The sequence below is a fragment of the Coenobita brevimanus genome, chromosome 69, assembly GCF_032717465.1.
Source record: "Coenobita brevimanus isolate Jiangsu-jjx chromosome 69, ASM3271746v2, whole genome shotgun sequence".
Classification (NCBI taxonomy): Eukaryota; Metazoa; Arthropoda; class Malacostraca; order Decapoda; family Coenobitidae; genus Coenobita; species Coenobita brevimanus.
Window position 1 is genome coordinate 30,501,005 of NC_137022.1, and position 15,345 is coordinate 30,516,349.

At 39.9% G+C, this 15,345-nt stretch overlaps 1 protein-coding gene across 1 annotated transcript; it reads left to right on the forward strand.

The window, feature by feature from the left end:
- Positions 1-75: 75 nt before the first annotated feature.
- LOC145406207 (endoribonuclease LACTB2) lies at positions 76-7,384 on the forward strand. The gene is made up of 6 exons (XM_080277413.1): positions 76-208; positions 1,118-1,278; positions 1,849-1,969; positions 2,215-2,356; positions 2,919-3,104; positions 4,082-7,384. Exons 1-6 carry the CDS (start codon positions 87-89, stop codon positions 4,211-4,213), a joined length of 864 nt encoding a protein of 287 aa, XP_080133539.1. The 5' UTR covers positions 76-86; the 3' UTR covers positions 4,214-7,384.
- The last annotated feature ends 7,961 nt before the right edge of the window (positions 7,385-15,345 follow it).

Sequence of the window (15,345 nt, forward strand, 5' to 3'; positions counted from 1 at the left end):
AATGAACCAAAGAACAAATTATAACCATGTGAGGTGAGATAACCAGCCTAACCAGGTGAGAAGTATAATCTGAGACGTTGAGAAGGATGGCTACATTTATATCCAAAGTTGCGGAACTTGGCCCCCGTATTATCAGAATTTTAGGATGTAACCCTGGACCCTTTACCCTACAGGGCACCAACACATACCTTATTGGTACTGGCAAGAAGTGAGTACAAAATATGGCTTTGTTCAATGATCTCTGGCACACTGACTGGATCAGCTGATTCATGACAGATTGCGGTTTGGGGTTTCTATACCTCCATTTCAGATTAGTCGATGCCCAGGGGTAGTATGGAGCTTAAACTTGACTAGTAACTAATGAGACTCATTCCTACGGTACAACATAACAGACTCATTGAATTTCATGCAACCACAATTTACCAAGGTGGCTCATTCCTTTCAGAAATAGGGCTCATACAATTTCATGGGACTTAAGTTGGAGTGGTCTGGTTCCATCAGGTGAAATCTGATTGCATATGACCATCAGCTCCATTGAAATGGGTTAGCAGTGTGTGTCAGGTTGGAATAGACATGCTACATAGCTGTTCTTGGTTTTGGTATTCCAAAAAATTATATATATTTTTTTACTGTACTGACTGGGCCTTAAATTGTCATCTCAAGCCTAGATAACATGAGAATATGATGCAGGTCACTAAGAAGTGCTGTGGAAAGAATTCAGAGCGGTTTCTGTGCCTGCCCTCCTCTCTTTCTATTTCTCCCATCTTTCCTGTCACTTCTTACAGGTGGCTTTACATTGAGTGACAAGCCAAATGGTTTCCTGTAAGCCAAGAAACCATTTACAATGCTGGGTGGTAACCATATAACCAAACTATATGAGCTCCCTACGTGTCAACAAGTGGGTTGGTGGAGGGTTAGTGCCCCTACCTGTAAAACAACTAACTCAGAGTCAAATGGCCACCCCTTATGGGATTATGGCATCTGGCAATAGATAGATAGATAGATAGAATTATCTCACTGTGCCATTGCATTATATGAAATCAAGATGCAAAAGTATGGAAATCATAGCCAAATTAAAGTGAAAGAATTAGATATAACAGTACAAATTCTCCTGCAGCCGAGTGTTGTTGGATGTTGGGGAGCACAATAACACTGAGTACCTGTCGTCACTGATGTCTGTTCTGTCGCAACACAACACCACCATTGACAAAATTGTCATCTCGCACTGGCACCACGACCACATAGGCGGTCTTGGTGATGTCCTCGGCAGCCTTAAGGGTGTGTACATGTCTTCTGCTGTATGTGTATGCTTACTGTATGTCTTCTTTCTGTATGTACAGTACTGTATTCCCTTTCTGTATGTGTGTGCCTACTGCCTATGTCTTTTTTATTGAATGTCATTGCTTATTTCATGTGTTTGCTTACTGTGTGTGTCCCTACTGTCTCTCCTCTGTTTCTCCATACCATATGTGTTTGCATACTACATGTATCTACTTAGTGTGTGTCTTCTGTGTGTAATTAGTTAAGAATATTGTGCTGTTGTTGTTGACAACTGGATTTCTCTCAGCTTAACCTCTCCAGGAAGTGGAACCACCTGATTACAGTACATTAATAGCACCACATAAGGGCATCCCTCTCCAGAACCATACTGTACTGCAGTGACAGAGAGCAGTGTTTGTCTTTCATGGTTTTCTTGCTTTGAACCCTGCCTCACCCCATTCTTAGGTGGGAAAAAGAGATCTAGATGATGATGATGATTTATGTCTGGATGATGATGATTGTGGTGATGGGGATGGTGGTGATGATGACAGTGGCAGCATTGATGACAGTGATGTGTGTATTCCTCAGACAAAGTCACCGTGTACAAGTACCCTCGTGTGGATGCCGATGACACACCAATACCCTCCACCGCGACACACCATCAGCTCAAACACCAAGACGAGATTGTGACGGAGGGTGCTACACTGAGGTTAGTAAGTACTGCAGGTATTTACCATGTGAGCAATTTACCATACCAGGGTTAATCTGTGTTTTATTGAGATTATTAATATGTTTGTGCATGAGAGAGAGAGAGAGAGAGAGAGAGAAATTCCCCCAATGAGTTTTAAGATCAGGGAATGACAAAAGCTTTCACCATGATGAAGGAAAATACAACACAGTTAGAGGCAGGAGAGAGAGGTATAATTCACATGTATATACGTAAATATCTGTCAGGGTCCACCACACCCCTGGCCACACAACAGACCACGTTGTGTTGGAGCTGATCGAGGAAGGTGCCATCTTCAGTGGTGACTGCATCCTGGGCGAAGGCACGGCCGTCTTTGAGGACTTACACTCGTACATGGCCTCACTTCAAGTCTGTATCCATGCACAGCTACTGTATACAGTAATTTGACTTGTTTTCATGGTCTCAAACTTGTGTAGAAATGAACCCAGTGGTCTGCAGGCTGAAACTACTTTGCAATACCATCCTCCTTTTAGGGAGTAAGTGGGAGATGAGGGACATTAATTTAACCAGGCATTTGGCTGTATTTGTGCCACCATGTGAAGGCATCATCCAGCATAAGTGATGGTTTTAAAGGTAGTCATTTATAATTGAGAAATGTGTGCTGGGAAACCTAACACATCAGCATTAGCCCATGGGTACCAAAGAAACTTCAGGAGACAATTTTTTTTCTTCTGTAATTTACAATAGGTGAAATGGAACGACAAAAGTAGGCAGCTTATAATGTCAAGGACTTACCATTCCATTTTTAGCTGATTCATGGGCTTAAACCACAAGTTGTAAACAGATATATAGTGTGACAGCCTTAAGCGTAAGTTGTAAACAGATTATAGTGAGCAATGTGTTAAAGGAATTAATATTATAAAGATTTTGTTAAAAAAAACAAAAAAAAAACAGATCATATCAATTTCAGCTGATTCATGGATTGAAACCACAAGTGATCTACCCTGGGCACGGTCCAGTGATTGAGGAACCTCTGGACAAGATCAGTCACTACATCAACCACCGCAATCAACGTGAGCAGCAGATCATGGCTGCCCTCACCAGTGCAACAAACAAGTTCCTTACACCCATGGAACTGGTTAAGATCATCTACACGGTCAGTCAACTTAATATTTTGTAGATAAAGGAAACTGAAACAGTCATACCCATATTGCCCTTTTCAAGGTGAAGGGACCCAAGGCTAAGTTCGGTACATTAGTTCATTACATATATCTGATTCCTTCAGTCCGTTGGCATATTTTATATATTCTCGCTATCTTTAGGAAGTGGATAGATGGAATGGGGCACAAGGTTTGAGAGCCAACACACAAAAGTGATGATATTAAGGGCAATACTGTCAAAGCATGAGTGTGATCATGTGCAGTTTATACAAGGGTGTGGGAAACAACTCCATTTATTGCAGTGTTTGTGATAAGTGGGTGCATAAGAGTTATAATGGTACTGGAGGTAGATTGCAAAATAATGCTGCTTTTGAGCATGTATGTAAAGAAGAGCATACAGGAGAGATGTCAAAAAGAATTAATCTCACTGGAGAGTCCTTTTAAGTGTGTGTTTTGTCATTAGGAGACACGATCTATGGTGGAGGTGGGGCTGGAGCTAGCTCAGTAGAAAGGATGGGTAGCTGGTAGAAGTTTAGGGAGCTGTTGACCCTCCTGACACTGAGAGGGCTTTTTTTTCCATGCTAAGGTGTTTTTGTGTGCAGCATGAGTGAGGAGTATAATGCTGTATGGTGGAGAGGCTTGGGGAGTAAAGGAAGAGGACATTCATAGGCTCAAATGTACAGAAATGATAGTGATTTGACGGTGTGAAGTGTGTCCTTCAGTGACAAGTCTGGGGATGTTAGAGTTGCAAATGAAGAATTGAGAGGAAGGACAAGACCATAAAGCATTAATGTCGTGTGGAACAGGGTTATGCAGAGTGACCTAAGGGATAAGAGATTACAGTAAATAGAGAGGGTGCTAAAGATTGAGCAGTGTGGAGAGCCACAGTCTTGTTATGTATCATAATGTAGTTAGATGATCTACAGTTTGTATGTTCATGCATGTAATACTTCTTAGCTTTGCTCACCCACAGGACACTCCAGAACACCTGCATGCAGCAGCAGCAGGCAATGTGTCACACCACCTGACCAAACTATTGAAGGATGGCAGTGTGGTAAAGCAGGGGGAGAAGTGGTGTGCTGTGACCAGGACGGATAAACTCTGACCACACTCATTACATTTCAGCCACCTTAACACTTTTTGTGCCGTTATTAAAATTCATATCTTTAGAGTACTGTACCAGTACATGCATCATAATCCTCTGCTTTGTGTTGCATAGAATGCTAATTAATATATTCTTGAATATTCACAATTTCCACTGTTTCATAGGTGGGACTTGTGTTTGGAGTGAGGGGAATCTAGCTGTATAAATATGAACAGTATAGTAATTTACATAGGTGGTAAACTCTGCACTGTACATTGTTGTTCCCATAACCTTTGGAATAATACGGTCTTTGTATTTTTAAGGAGTTACGTGTTGCAGAATTGTATTTTCATGTGAAATTCATACAAACACAGGGAACTAGCTTCTGTTCATGAATATTACACAGCTCAGCACATAATAAATCTGATTTTTTTCAATACTTGTATCCTCCTTCAAGCCTTACTTTTCGTTAGGCAATGTTTAACTGATGAAAGGATTACAAAAACAACTTTTTCATTAATGTATGTGGAGTTTAGAATATTAACTATGTCAAGTACAAAACAAAGTATTTCAAATGTGAAATCAAATGCCAAGTTAAGGTACACAAGATACACAAAGATAAACCAGTAGTACCAACAGCCAAGCCCTACCAAATGTATAATATTACCAGCCTTACCAAAACATGTGACAGCAATGAGCACACATCAGTTTCATTGTTCAGTATTTTCCCCAAGATATTGTCATATTGTGTAAAAATTCTTTTGCATTTAACTGCCATGTCTAAGGCAGCTTCTCTACACAGTAATTGCTGATAAAAAGATGACGAATAAGTTGCAAAAGGAAATCTGGGAAAAGTACCCTAGCGTCTTTTTTCCATATAAAAGTTTTAAAGCTTGTTGCCTTTGGGTAATGTACTGTACTACTGGCAACAAAAGCCCTGCCACATCTGTTTTTGTCTCCATGTACTTTACTATGAAAAATAGTCTGAAGTCTGAAACAAACACTGATGACACTAACTTATGGCTAAATAAAGTCACCAGTGCCATTTGATGTAGATTCACCACAGTGATTATCAAAGTTCACGAGGAGAGAAGCTGAAGACATGCCTGGACTTCATGTTGCCGATGGCACCGTTCAAATTACAAATCATTTTTTCAAGCACTATGCTAACATTGTTTCACTGCCACAATATAGTGGTATAGCAAATACAGTACTTCCTGCCAGCCACTAACTCCTGACTACTGGGCAAGGCCACTCCTGGTACCCTTGAAACACAGCTTGAGAGAGGCAATACAAAACACAGAGTATACCATGACAGAAAGACATGGAAATATTGTGGATATAAAACTAAGGTACAGTACATACTTTAAACTACTGAACGGTCACTGTAATCAGACACCGTGTCACAAAGGATAACAAAATAAAAAAAACAAGTTTAAAATGTTGGAAGGAATACATAACTGAAGAATTACATGTCACTTTTGTACAGTCCTCATCTATCTGAATGGGAGCTCCGACATAGTTAAAAGTCTAATGTAACTGAAAATAGAGGGCACTGGCAAAGTCTACAGCTGAGATGTATGTGGCAGTATGGACGGCCTTATTCTATGTCGCAGGGTAGATTTCATACTGGTACCACATTTTTCATCACAATTTCTTATGCATGTTACACCTTAGCAGTCTCGTCTGTTACTTATATAATTTTCAGGTATGAGCATAATTTGTTTCAATTACATGAGGATAATAAGATGTAACAGGCAAAATAAATCACTGACAAAGAGGTGTTATAAAATCTGCAAAGCGACTAAAAAATGGCCCTCTGTTCCAGCGGCCAGTGTCTATGCACCGGCACTGTTGATTTTGGCTGTGGAAGGGGGACACTAAAAGCAGAAAAATAAATAATGGCAAGCACCTGACAACCTCATGTATCAACAACAATAATTTCTTTCTCCTATGTTTGAAACTTTCCCAGTGCCGGGTATGACGCTATGGTAAGACAGGGGAACGGAATCTATACAGTTGTGAAGCCTGCTCCACTCTCTCGTACATACACATTTATACACAAGCCCCTGGAACACACACACACACACACACAGGCTCATACTCTCGTCAGCTTAGTAGGCTTCCTATAGTTGTTTCACCTTAACTTAGCCCATATTTATGTCCTTTTGCAGTTTACTTCATAGCTCGGCAATGGAAAACAAGAATACTACTGTACTACATAGCACTTCTCCATGACTGGCATTGTATTTTAGTATTCATATGTTGTTACCACTCAGCATTCTGGATGGACAGGTGGCAACTTTGGGACATGTGAAAATGAAAAGAGTATAGTACCTCTTTCTTCATCTACTTTGCAAACTACACATTAATATTCTGCTTTGTGCTACTTATATCTGTTTAAAAACAACACAAGCTGCATAAATAACACACAAGAATATTTTGAAGTGCCATATGCAAGAATAAATAAATAAGGAAAAGGTACTGGGGAGCCTGCTTACCCTGTGAGTATATGAGCCACAATTTCACACCAGACTGATTAAAATCACATTACAGTATATAAAAAAATAAAAATAAAAAAGTTCCTTTCCATTACAAGTCAGGTTGAGTCAAGTCAATGAGCAACAATCACAACAAATTGGATAATATATATAGCCTTAGTAAAATACTGCAGAAAACACAGCTGCATCTACTGTCGTCCTTGTTTAGACGCCATAATCGATACGCTAAGTTCTCATTCTAACTCTCTTTTTTGACATTCTTTTTTGCTATTAATCTCTCCAGTCCAAGTCCAGTGACACTACCAGTTTATTTCTGCTACGTCCACACAGTTAAATTCAGCTTTGGGGAGACCTCTTGTAGTAAGGAGGCAAATGAAGGCTATATCTAACCTCTCAAGTTCAAGAAGCTTCTCCAAGTATGAATAAAATAGTCTGGAGGTAACAAGAATAAAAAATACAGTACTGGCTGAAGGGGTTAAGTCCTTGGTAAACCACAAAAAAATTCCCTATTAATCCACTGAACTGGGGATATTATTCAACTTATTATTTTCATCCGACAATTTTCTTCTACTTAGATATTTCAAATTGGAGGCATGATACAGCCCTTCTAATACGAGATGCCTTTCCTAAGTTGAATAAAACAATACTAGCAACAAGAATAAATTTAAAAAGGGATATCAACTGGATTCATGGGGTTTAAGTTCCACTGCAACCTATATGTACCGTTTTCACTTAATCGGATTTTTGTCTTTTGGCAGATTATTGCTCGTTACTCATTGGCAGCAACACAATACCACGGCTCCATATTTCCACAGCACTTCTTCTTGACTAGCATAGTATTTAGGTGTGAGTATAATGCTACAACCCAAATATGAAGATGAAGAGAACAGAACCTGCTGTGTGCAAAAAGACATAATTTTTAAACAACACCCTTTAATTCAGACTGCATTTACAGTAAGTACTCACTATATGCCAGGGATGTGTTCCAATATACTGGTACTGCAAATTTTTCCATACAACTAGTCATGCAAGTTGGGTGAAACTATACTCTTTTTACTCAAACATAGTTTAGAACTGCTACCTCCCCAAGTTGTGTACTGAATTGTAAGCACATATTAACACTGTATGATGCTAGAAGTGAAGATGTGCTATAGAAAGGATGTAGAGCAGTAGCCCTATCTTTTTCTGCCACTGAGCTACAAAAGCATGAAACTCTGAGCCAAGTTAAGGTAAAAGACGTACTGTACAGCAGCCAAGCAATCCAATTTTACCCCGTTCAATGTTTAGGGGTCCAGGGCTAGGTTACTGTCGTCCATTCTATGGGTAAATGACCAGTTTACTTCCCTTGGTGGCAGTACATGATCAAAAAGCCTCCAGTCACCTTTACGAAATCAAACTTAAGGAAGGCAGTCACTCTGATTAAGGTGTTCTAACTACCACAATATAGTTCTTTTACCTTAATCTGGGCCCAGATTGTTGTCCTTTTCCAGCATGTCATGTACATCAGTGTCAGAAAAAGACAATGCTACAGCTTGCCATAGTTTTCATACCACTTGCTGCATGACTAACATCATATACAAGTGTTAATATTTTACTACAACTCAGAATATATAAGTGTTAATATTTTGCTACAACTCAGCATTCAAGATGGAGAGATGGTAACTTTAAGCAAAGTTAGAGTAAAGGCAACCAGCTTTTTAGGCAGCAATGTAACCTGGATGGGGAAATTTTTCTGTGATATCCATGAACTCGAGTGCAGGAAAAAGAACATCTAAAAAGCACACACATAATAAGAACTCTTCATACTCCTTACAGAATGAATGCACTGACCTCCAACTGCAAATAAATAAAGGTGATAACAGATATGAGATGAACTGAATGATCCTTGGTGATTAATTTCTCCATTAACAACTGTTTGTACAGTGACCTTAACAATGTATAAACTTGCCTACAATGTCCTATTTATCTGGTGCTAAAACAATCGTCAATTTCACAACGACCAGAATTAATTTTCTTTATTTTTTACCTCCTACCCTTTTATTATTGGCAGTAGTGTGCTGCATTCTTTCTCACTTGCACCACACTTCACTCACACATCACACATATCATCATCACCTTAATCTGATTGAGGCATCCTAACCACTGGGCCACCAGGCACCCAACAAAAAATGGGGTGGGATCCTGTCTTTCTCTCTCTCACCTCACTGCAATACTAAACCACTCACACTATCATAATCATCATCCTAACCAACTTAAAACCTGCTACAATATGGGGTGGGCATTTAATAATCACTGTCGCACTTAAGAGAAACACATCTGAAGCTGCAGTGTTTTTGCACCTTGAGAAATTTCTACCTATAGCCCAATCTAAATAATAATTACACTCAGCCATCCTTCCATACACACCCACCCTCTCCTTTCTGACTGAGTACAAAAAGGCCAAAGGCCAAAAAACTCGATTCTTTAAGAGACACAAAGAGATGTTAAACTTCTTTACAAATTCAGGCTTTGATCGAATGTTTATTCGAGGAATACAGCTGAAATCTTCCCCACTTAAAGAAAGACTGGCACTTTTACCAGTGAAATGTACCTCACTTAGATGGTGTTTTATGGGTTGAACCCAGAACAGGCATTGGGGACACTGGCCCATCTTGTACTCACTTGGAATTACAGTTACAGATCTTGGTGTTCAAGAAAGGCTGTATGGGTATATATGGAAGGGTGTGACTCAGGGTATGATTCAACTTGGAATGGACTAAACCCTCATTAACTTTCACACTCTGGGACAGAAAGACATCCATCAACCTAACTTAGCCTAACATTATCATCAGCTAAGGAGGCTTTCTAGCACCTTCTGAGTGGTCTATCTGCCATACAACATATGAATCTATTCTTGTATGTTATTTTTATCATTTTCACATTGATGTGGCACTGGTAAGGGACACCTTCACATGGTGGCACTAATGTGACTGGACAGACCCACTGCCCAGTTATACAAACATCACTCAAGTTCCTCCCTATCCTGCCAAATGAGGATGGTGGACTGCCAGGGAAGGGCAACTTTGTCCTGTAATCCACTGCAACTACTACTACCACCACTAACATTGATGTATAGTGCACAAATAATATATAAGACAATACTGTATTAATCTGCCAAATGACAAAATAAATTGGTAAGGAGGTGTTAGGAAGCTTCCTTGGCCAACAAGAACATGAAGCTAGGTGTCACCTATCAAGTTAGACTACGCCTAAGTTCATAATATCACCAAATTAAGGGTTAAAGGCCCCATGTGTAAAACTTTGACACTGCAAAAGGAGACAAACCCCAAACACTGATGGCCATTTGTGGGATGCCTATGATTATTAACTTGATAAGCCTGCAACCCGCATTACAAAGTGCAGTCAGGTACAATGCAGGGGAACCAGATGTCAGCAGATGGTCCTTGTGTGGGGTCAACACTCAGCCCTTCAAATGACAGCATACACTTACCCACTACAGCAGATTTCCTCCCTCTTAATAAGACAAAGATCCCTATCCCCCTATCAATTCACTTGATGGCCAAGTTTAGATACACAGGAAGGTTGATTTCACTGGTAAACAAGGAGACTCATTCCCATCTCATTCCTACGACTTAACATATTTCATGCGACCACAACACAGTATTCAAGCTGTGACAGTAAATCATGGGAGAAAAAGGTCCCATATAACACTATAGAAGAAACTTACCAAAGACAAGCAAAGAACTAGATCATAACACCAACCAATACATCAATGAATATGGTATGGGCTATTAAACCATTAACTAAATGACCACAGCATAATATACAGTAATTTACAAATCTAGGAGCTTTACTGTCCATTAAAAGCAAAGAATATGAAATGTGGGTAACCAATAAAGAAACTTTTTGACGCAAGTTGCGGCAATAGGTAAGGAACGTAAATAATAGGAATATACAAATTAAAAAATGTCATTAACCATTATGAACAAAATTTTGATGCCCTATGACAAAGAATACTTGTCAATAAAATTGTAACACCACATCATATAATTTATGCAACAGAAACTAAAAACTGCAACAAAAACTAATAATATTCTTACCTTATCCAAATAATGGCCATTTTAAAAATGACACACGACACATAAACCAAGAACCATATGCCTAACTCTTTCAGTGCAGTGATCTATTTTCCAACTTATTCTTGCTACTCAGAGGGTTTTGTCCAGTTTACTGATCTGGCAAGCTCTCTCATATCTTAAGTTACTGAAGGCTGAAACTAACTCCTTCAGTTTAAAAAATCTCCTCATAGCAGTAGAAGTTGTAACCACCTTAAGATGTTATGGAAGACTGTACCTTACCCCTCTAGTTTGAAAATTCTCCCTAGGTAAAATTTGAGGCTCCAAGTTCATCTAAATGGGAACTCCATGGACTGCAGGCAGAAAATGACCTCTTTATGTGCACTGTCCTCCTTTTGGGAGATGGGGAGTGTGGTGAGGAATGTTGATGTAGTCATGCAGTAGACTTATGCAGTCATACTAGGCAGCACCACTGCATGATGGCATATCCCTCTCCCCTAAGCTAATTAAAATCATCTGGAGGCAGAAATAACAGATATACAAATTACACCCTCAAGGTGAAGAAGTTAAAATGAAAATTGCCAAAGGAAAGATACGCCCACATGATTCTGATGATAAGAAACATACAACAAAGGTCCAGTTAAAGAAACAACCACCTTCCCGGTTTCATCTGAAGAAAATTTACAACTGGCAAACTACAATGAATAAAATATCCCATCTCTACCAATGCATGTTTCAGAAGGTTTGATTTTTCCACTACCAAATCGTTTGTATCATCAAACTTTGAGAAGATACTTGTTTCTCTGTCTGTACAATGCATCTGGCCTCTCTGTCACTGCTGGCTGCACTCTGAAATGTGGGATGCAGGCTGATCACACCTAACCATCACAAGCATTCCATAAATAACCATTAAAAATCGTGAGCCTATCTACACCTTCATAATTCTGTTTTAATACCGTATAGCCAAAAACAAACTTCATAAACTGAGACTACATACAGTACCACAGTACAGAATAATTCATTCATTCATCATCTAATCCAGTGTTGTCCCATGAGAAACATATGAGCCCAGGGCTAAGCAAGTTGGTCCTGACATTTAAGACGAGAGTGACCAGCCTCACTCATCCCTGAGTGGCATTACATGAGCAATAAACCCTAACCACCCCTTGAATATAAACCTGAACTGGCTCAATCCGACTGGAGAGGCTTAATTCCCCACTAAACCACCAGGTGCCATAATTTGGTTATAAGGTTGCCACCCAGCATAATAAATGGTTTCCTGGTGTACAGGAAACCATTTGGCTTGTCACTCAGTGTAGAGTCACTCATCAACAGAAGGAAGAGGAAAGAATGGACGAAAGAAAGACAGAGGAGGAAGGAAGGAAAGAAGGAAGGAAGAGAGGAAAGGGCAGGCACCCGAGAGCAGCACTACATCAAGTGAGTGGATGGTGAGTACTCCCACCTACCACTGAAGTACAGAATAAACCATTAAAAAACACGCACAATAAACCACTGGGGGTACACAAACAAAAATGGGGTGACATGCACTCACACACACACCTGCACTGACATTCACTGCATCAATACTTAATGTTACCCTACCATAATTACAAATGAACTATCAGCAGCAAAAGTTCTATTCCCTCTCCTGCTTTTCCCTCCACAAACACTGAAACTCTGTCTGATGTAGTAACAGTAATAGTAATAGTGGGCTGCTGCTGCAGATTAACAAGGCAAATTAGAACAGGTCATAATAATAGTAGTCAGTTACAGCAGAATTATAAGAAATTTGTAATTTGCAAGGAGAGAAAGCCTGGAAAGGTGACAGGACTTCTGCAACCAACTTTACAAAAGGACTTTGAGTCCCCCCTCGACCCTTATGATAATGAGACATTTCTTGGCCTGACCAATCGTGACTATGGCGTCTGTTCTACCAAACATCCCTAACCCCTTTCAGCTCAGCTGATGGCCAGGTGTGGTCTGACTGAGAGACTGATTTTTCTAGTAGCCATGGACACTCATTCCTACCTGAACAAATGCTTAAAAAAAAAAAAAAAGGGGGGTGGGTAGGGGGGAGGCTTCTCCAGGTCTACACATTCTCAGGGTTAGGCACAGTTTTCATTAACTCCCTTCAGTAATGTAACGTCTGTTCTAACCCTTCAGTAATGTATGCCTGTTCTAAGTTAAATGCTTCTGTCTGTAGATAGCAAGACTAAGCAACAACAAACTTCACCAGGCTGAAAGGAGTTAGGGAAGGTTGATGGATGCTCTCCCTACCAGCCACATCTCTCTCATGAAAGGCAAGAACAATCGAAGGCAGTCTATTTCAATTCTATCCATAAAATCCATAGAAATTCCCAAAATAAGGTCAGTGCCATTTACACTCATATATATATATTCCGTATATATATATACATATAGTACCTTGAAGGTTAACCAAACTGTACAAATTAACTGGCAGTACCAATAGCTTTAGTGTTCGTCGAGAGTCCCGTATCTCCCTACTGCTCGTTTTAATGCTTGCTTTTTCCCTGCAAGTGTTAGTCGAGGGCACAATAGTCTTGTTACTTTAAGGAGGCTCTCCAGCATCACTTCCTTATCAGTTTATCTCCTGGGCATTCTGACACTTTTCCTTAACTGTGTATATTTCCTCTCTTCTTAAGTTTACTTCTTCTCCCTTCTTGACAGTTTAACTTTTCATTCTTACCAGCTTGTTTCTTCTTCTTACCATTTTCCTTACCAATTTATTTCTGTTGAGGCTCCCTACATCAAATTCCTTACCAGTTTGTTTCTGCATTTTGTATGATATATTTTTAAATCTTACCTTTGTAATCTACAGGATAAAAGTAAAGTGATGGTTTTTGAGAGAGGACCCAATGTGATAATAGAGTGAAAGGAGAAAAACTTCAACTAGTGAGAGAGAATATAAATAACAAAGAAGAAATAAGCAGGGGGCTACATGGTGCATATGTCATTACCTCTATCATGACTGCAGCAATTCGAGTAGCCATTCTGTTCGAGGTAGCTACCAGTATTTTTTTTTTTTTTCCAGGTAAGAGTGAGCCACAAGATCCTAACCATTACCATATTTTTAAATGTTATCTCTATCATCTTTCAAGATTAAAAATAATATAAATAACAATTGGAAAATAAATCAAGGAAGTGATGCTACAAAGCCTCCTAGGTTGCCAAGAATAGGGCCCCAGGGTACCTCATGGGCCTCATCTGCCTCCTCAACCAGAGTCCTATGTGCCACACACCTTCACATGTCACCCACTGGGCACTTACACCCACTGTCCATAATAAGTATATGCCAGAGCTGTCTCATTCCAGGCTAGTATGATATGGTAGTATTAGCAAGGGTGCAAGTTTCAAGTTCTCCATCGTTGCATACACCTTCACATCTCACCACCCTAGTGCTAACATCCACCATCTGTAATGAGTACATGCAAAGGCCATCTCATTCTGGACAGTTGTGGTGGTATTTACATGGGTGCAAGTTTAGTCAATGTACAGTATCTATTTTCACAGGCTAAGAGTCACTCACTCACACACTCAAGTCATCTTCCAGGTACATGGGATATGCCAAGCATTTTCTTTGTGAGGAATATTAAGACACAAGAGACCTCGAGCTTAGCACTTCGAAAGTTGGGCCAATGTGGTTCTCTTCTCAATAAAACAATTTTAATTTTTTAACATTTCCAGATAATAATTTTTCCATTTACCTTTCAGCAAGCTATGCCAAAACCACTGGGACTTTCAAACAAACAATATCCATCCCAACAAGACATTATTTCCATGTATAATTCTTCCATTTAGCAGAAACATTTGTATCTTCCCAATTAATAACAATTCAGTTTGTAGGCAATTATTCTTCCTTTAACACGTCACATTTTTTTGTACACTACTACATTTTTACTCCACAGATTCCCACCTTGAGTCCTCAAAATGTATCCATAATAATCTTTTGCCAACTCCTGAAACTCTCAAGCATTAACCCTCCCACACCTCAGGGTTGTTTTTTACGCCAACACTGGGCAATTTTGTTCAGCTCCAAGGAACTCCATCAGTCAAGGCTTAACAACTACCTCAAGCAACCCTTATCGCTGCCATTGGTGCACGTAGGAATTTATTTCAGAATGACGCCAGACAATTATGTTCACCTGAGAGTAACCCCTTCAGTCTGACAATGTACTTTTACATTCATTCTTGGTATCTACAAGTGATTTTATTCTGATCAGTGGAGATGTTTCAAACCGGAGGGGTTAGATATATATAGCCTTCGTTTACCCCTTCATCAGAAAGGATCTCTCCTAAGCAGAATAAAACTGGAAACAGCCAGAACAAAATTTAAAAATACATCAGGGGACAGAAGGGGTTAATGAGCATCGGTTGTGGCAGGCTGGGGACACAGAGGTCCTGCTCAGGGCTGAGTGGGGATGACCTAAGAGTGCCAGGACTCTGCTTTCACGTCCCCATATCATGTGTCAGTTGAGGTGTTGGAAACTTAGCCAACCCTGGATGCCAACATGCCCTGTGCATCCCCATTGGTGTCAGTGGAGGGAGGTGGAAGGGG

Coding starts and splice junctions, on each gene's coding strand:
- LOC145406207 (XM_080277413.1), top strand. CDS start 87: ATGGCTACATTTATATCCAAAGTTGCGGAACTTGGCCCCCGTATTATC. Junction 209..1,117: donor CTTATTGGTACTGGCAAGAA/GTGAGTACAAAA, acceptor ATTCTCCTGCAG/CCGAGTGTTGTTGGATGTTG. Junction 3,105..4,081: donor TGGTTAAGATCATCTACACG/GTCAGTCAACTT, acceptor GCTCACCCACAG/GACACTCCAGAACACCTGCA.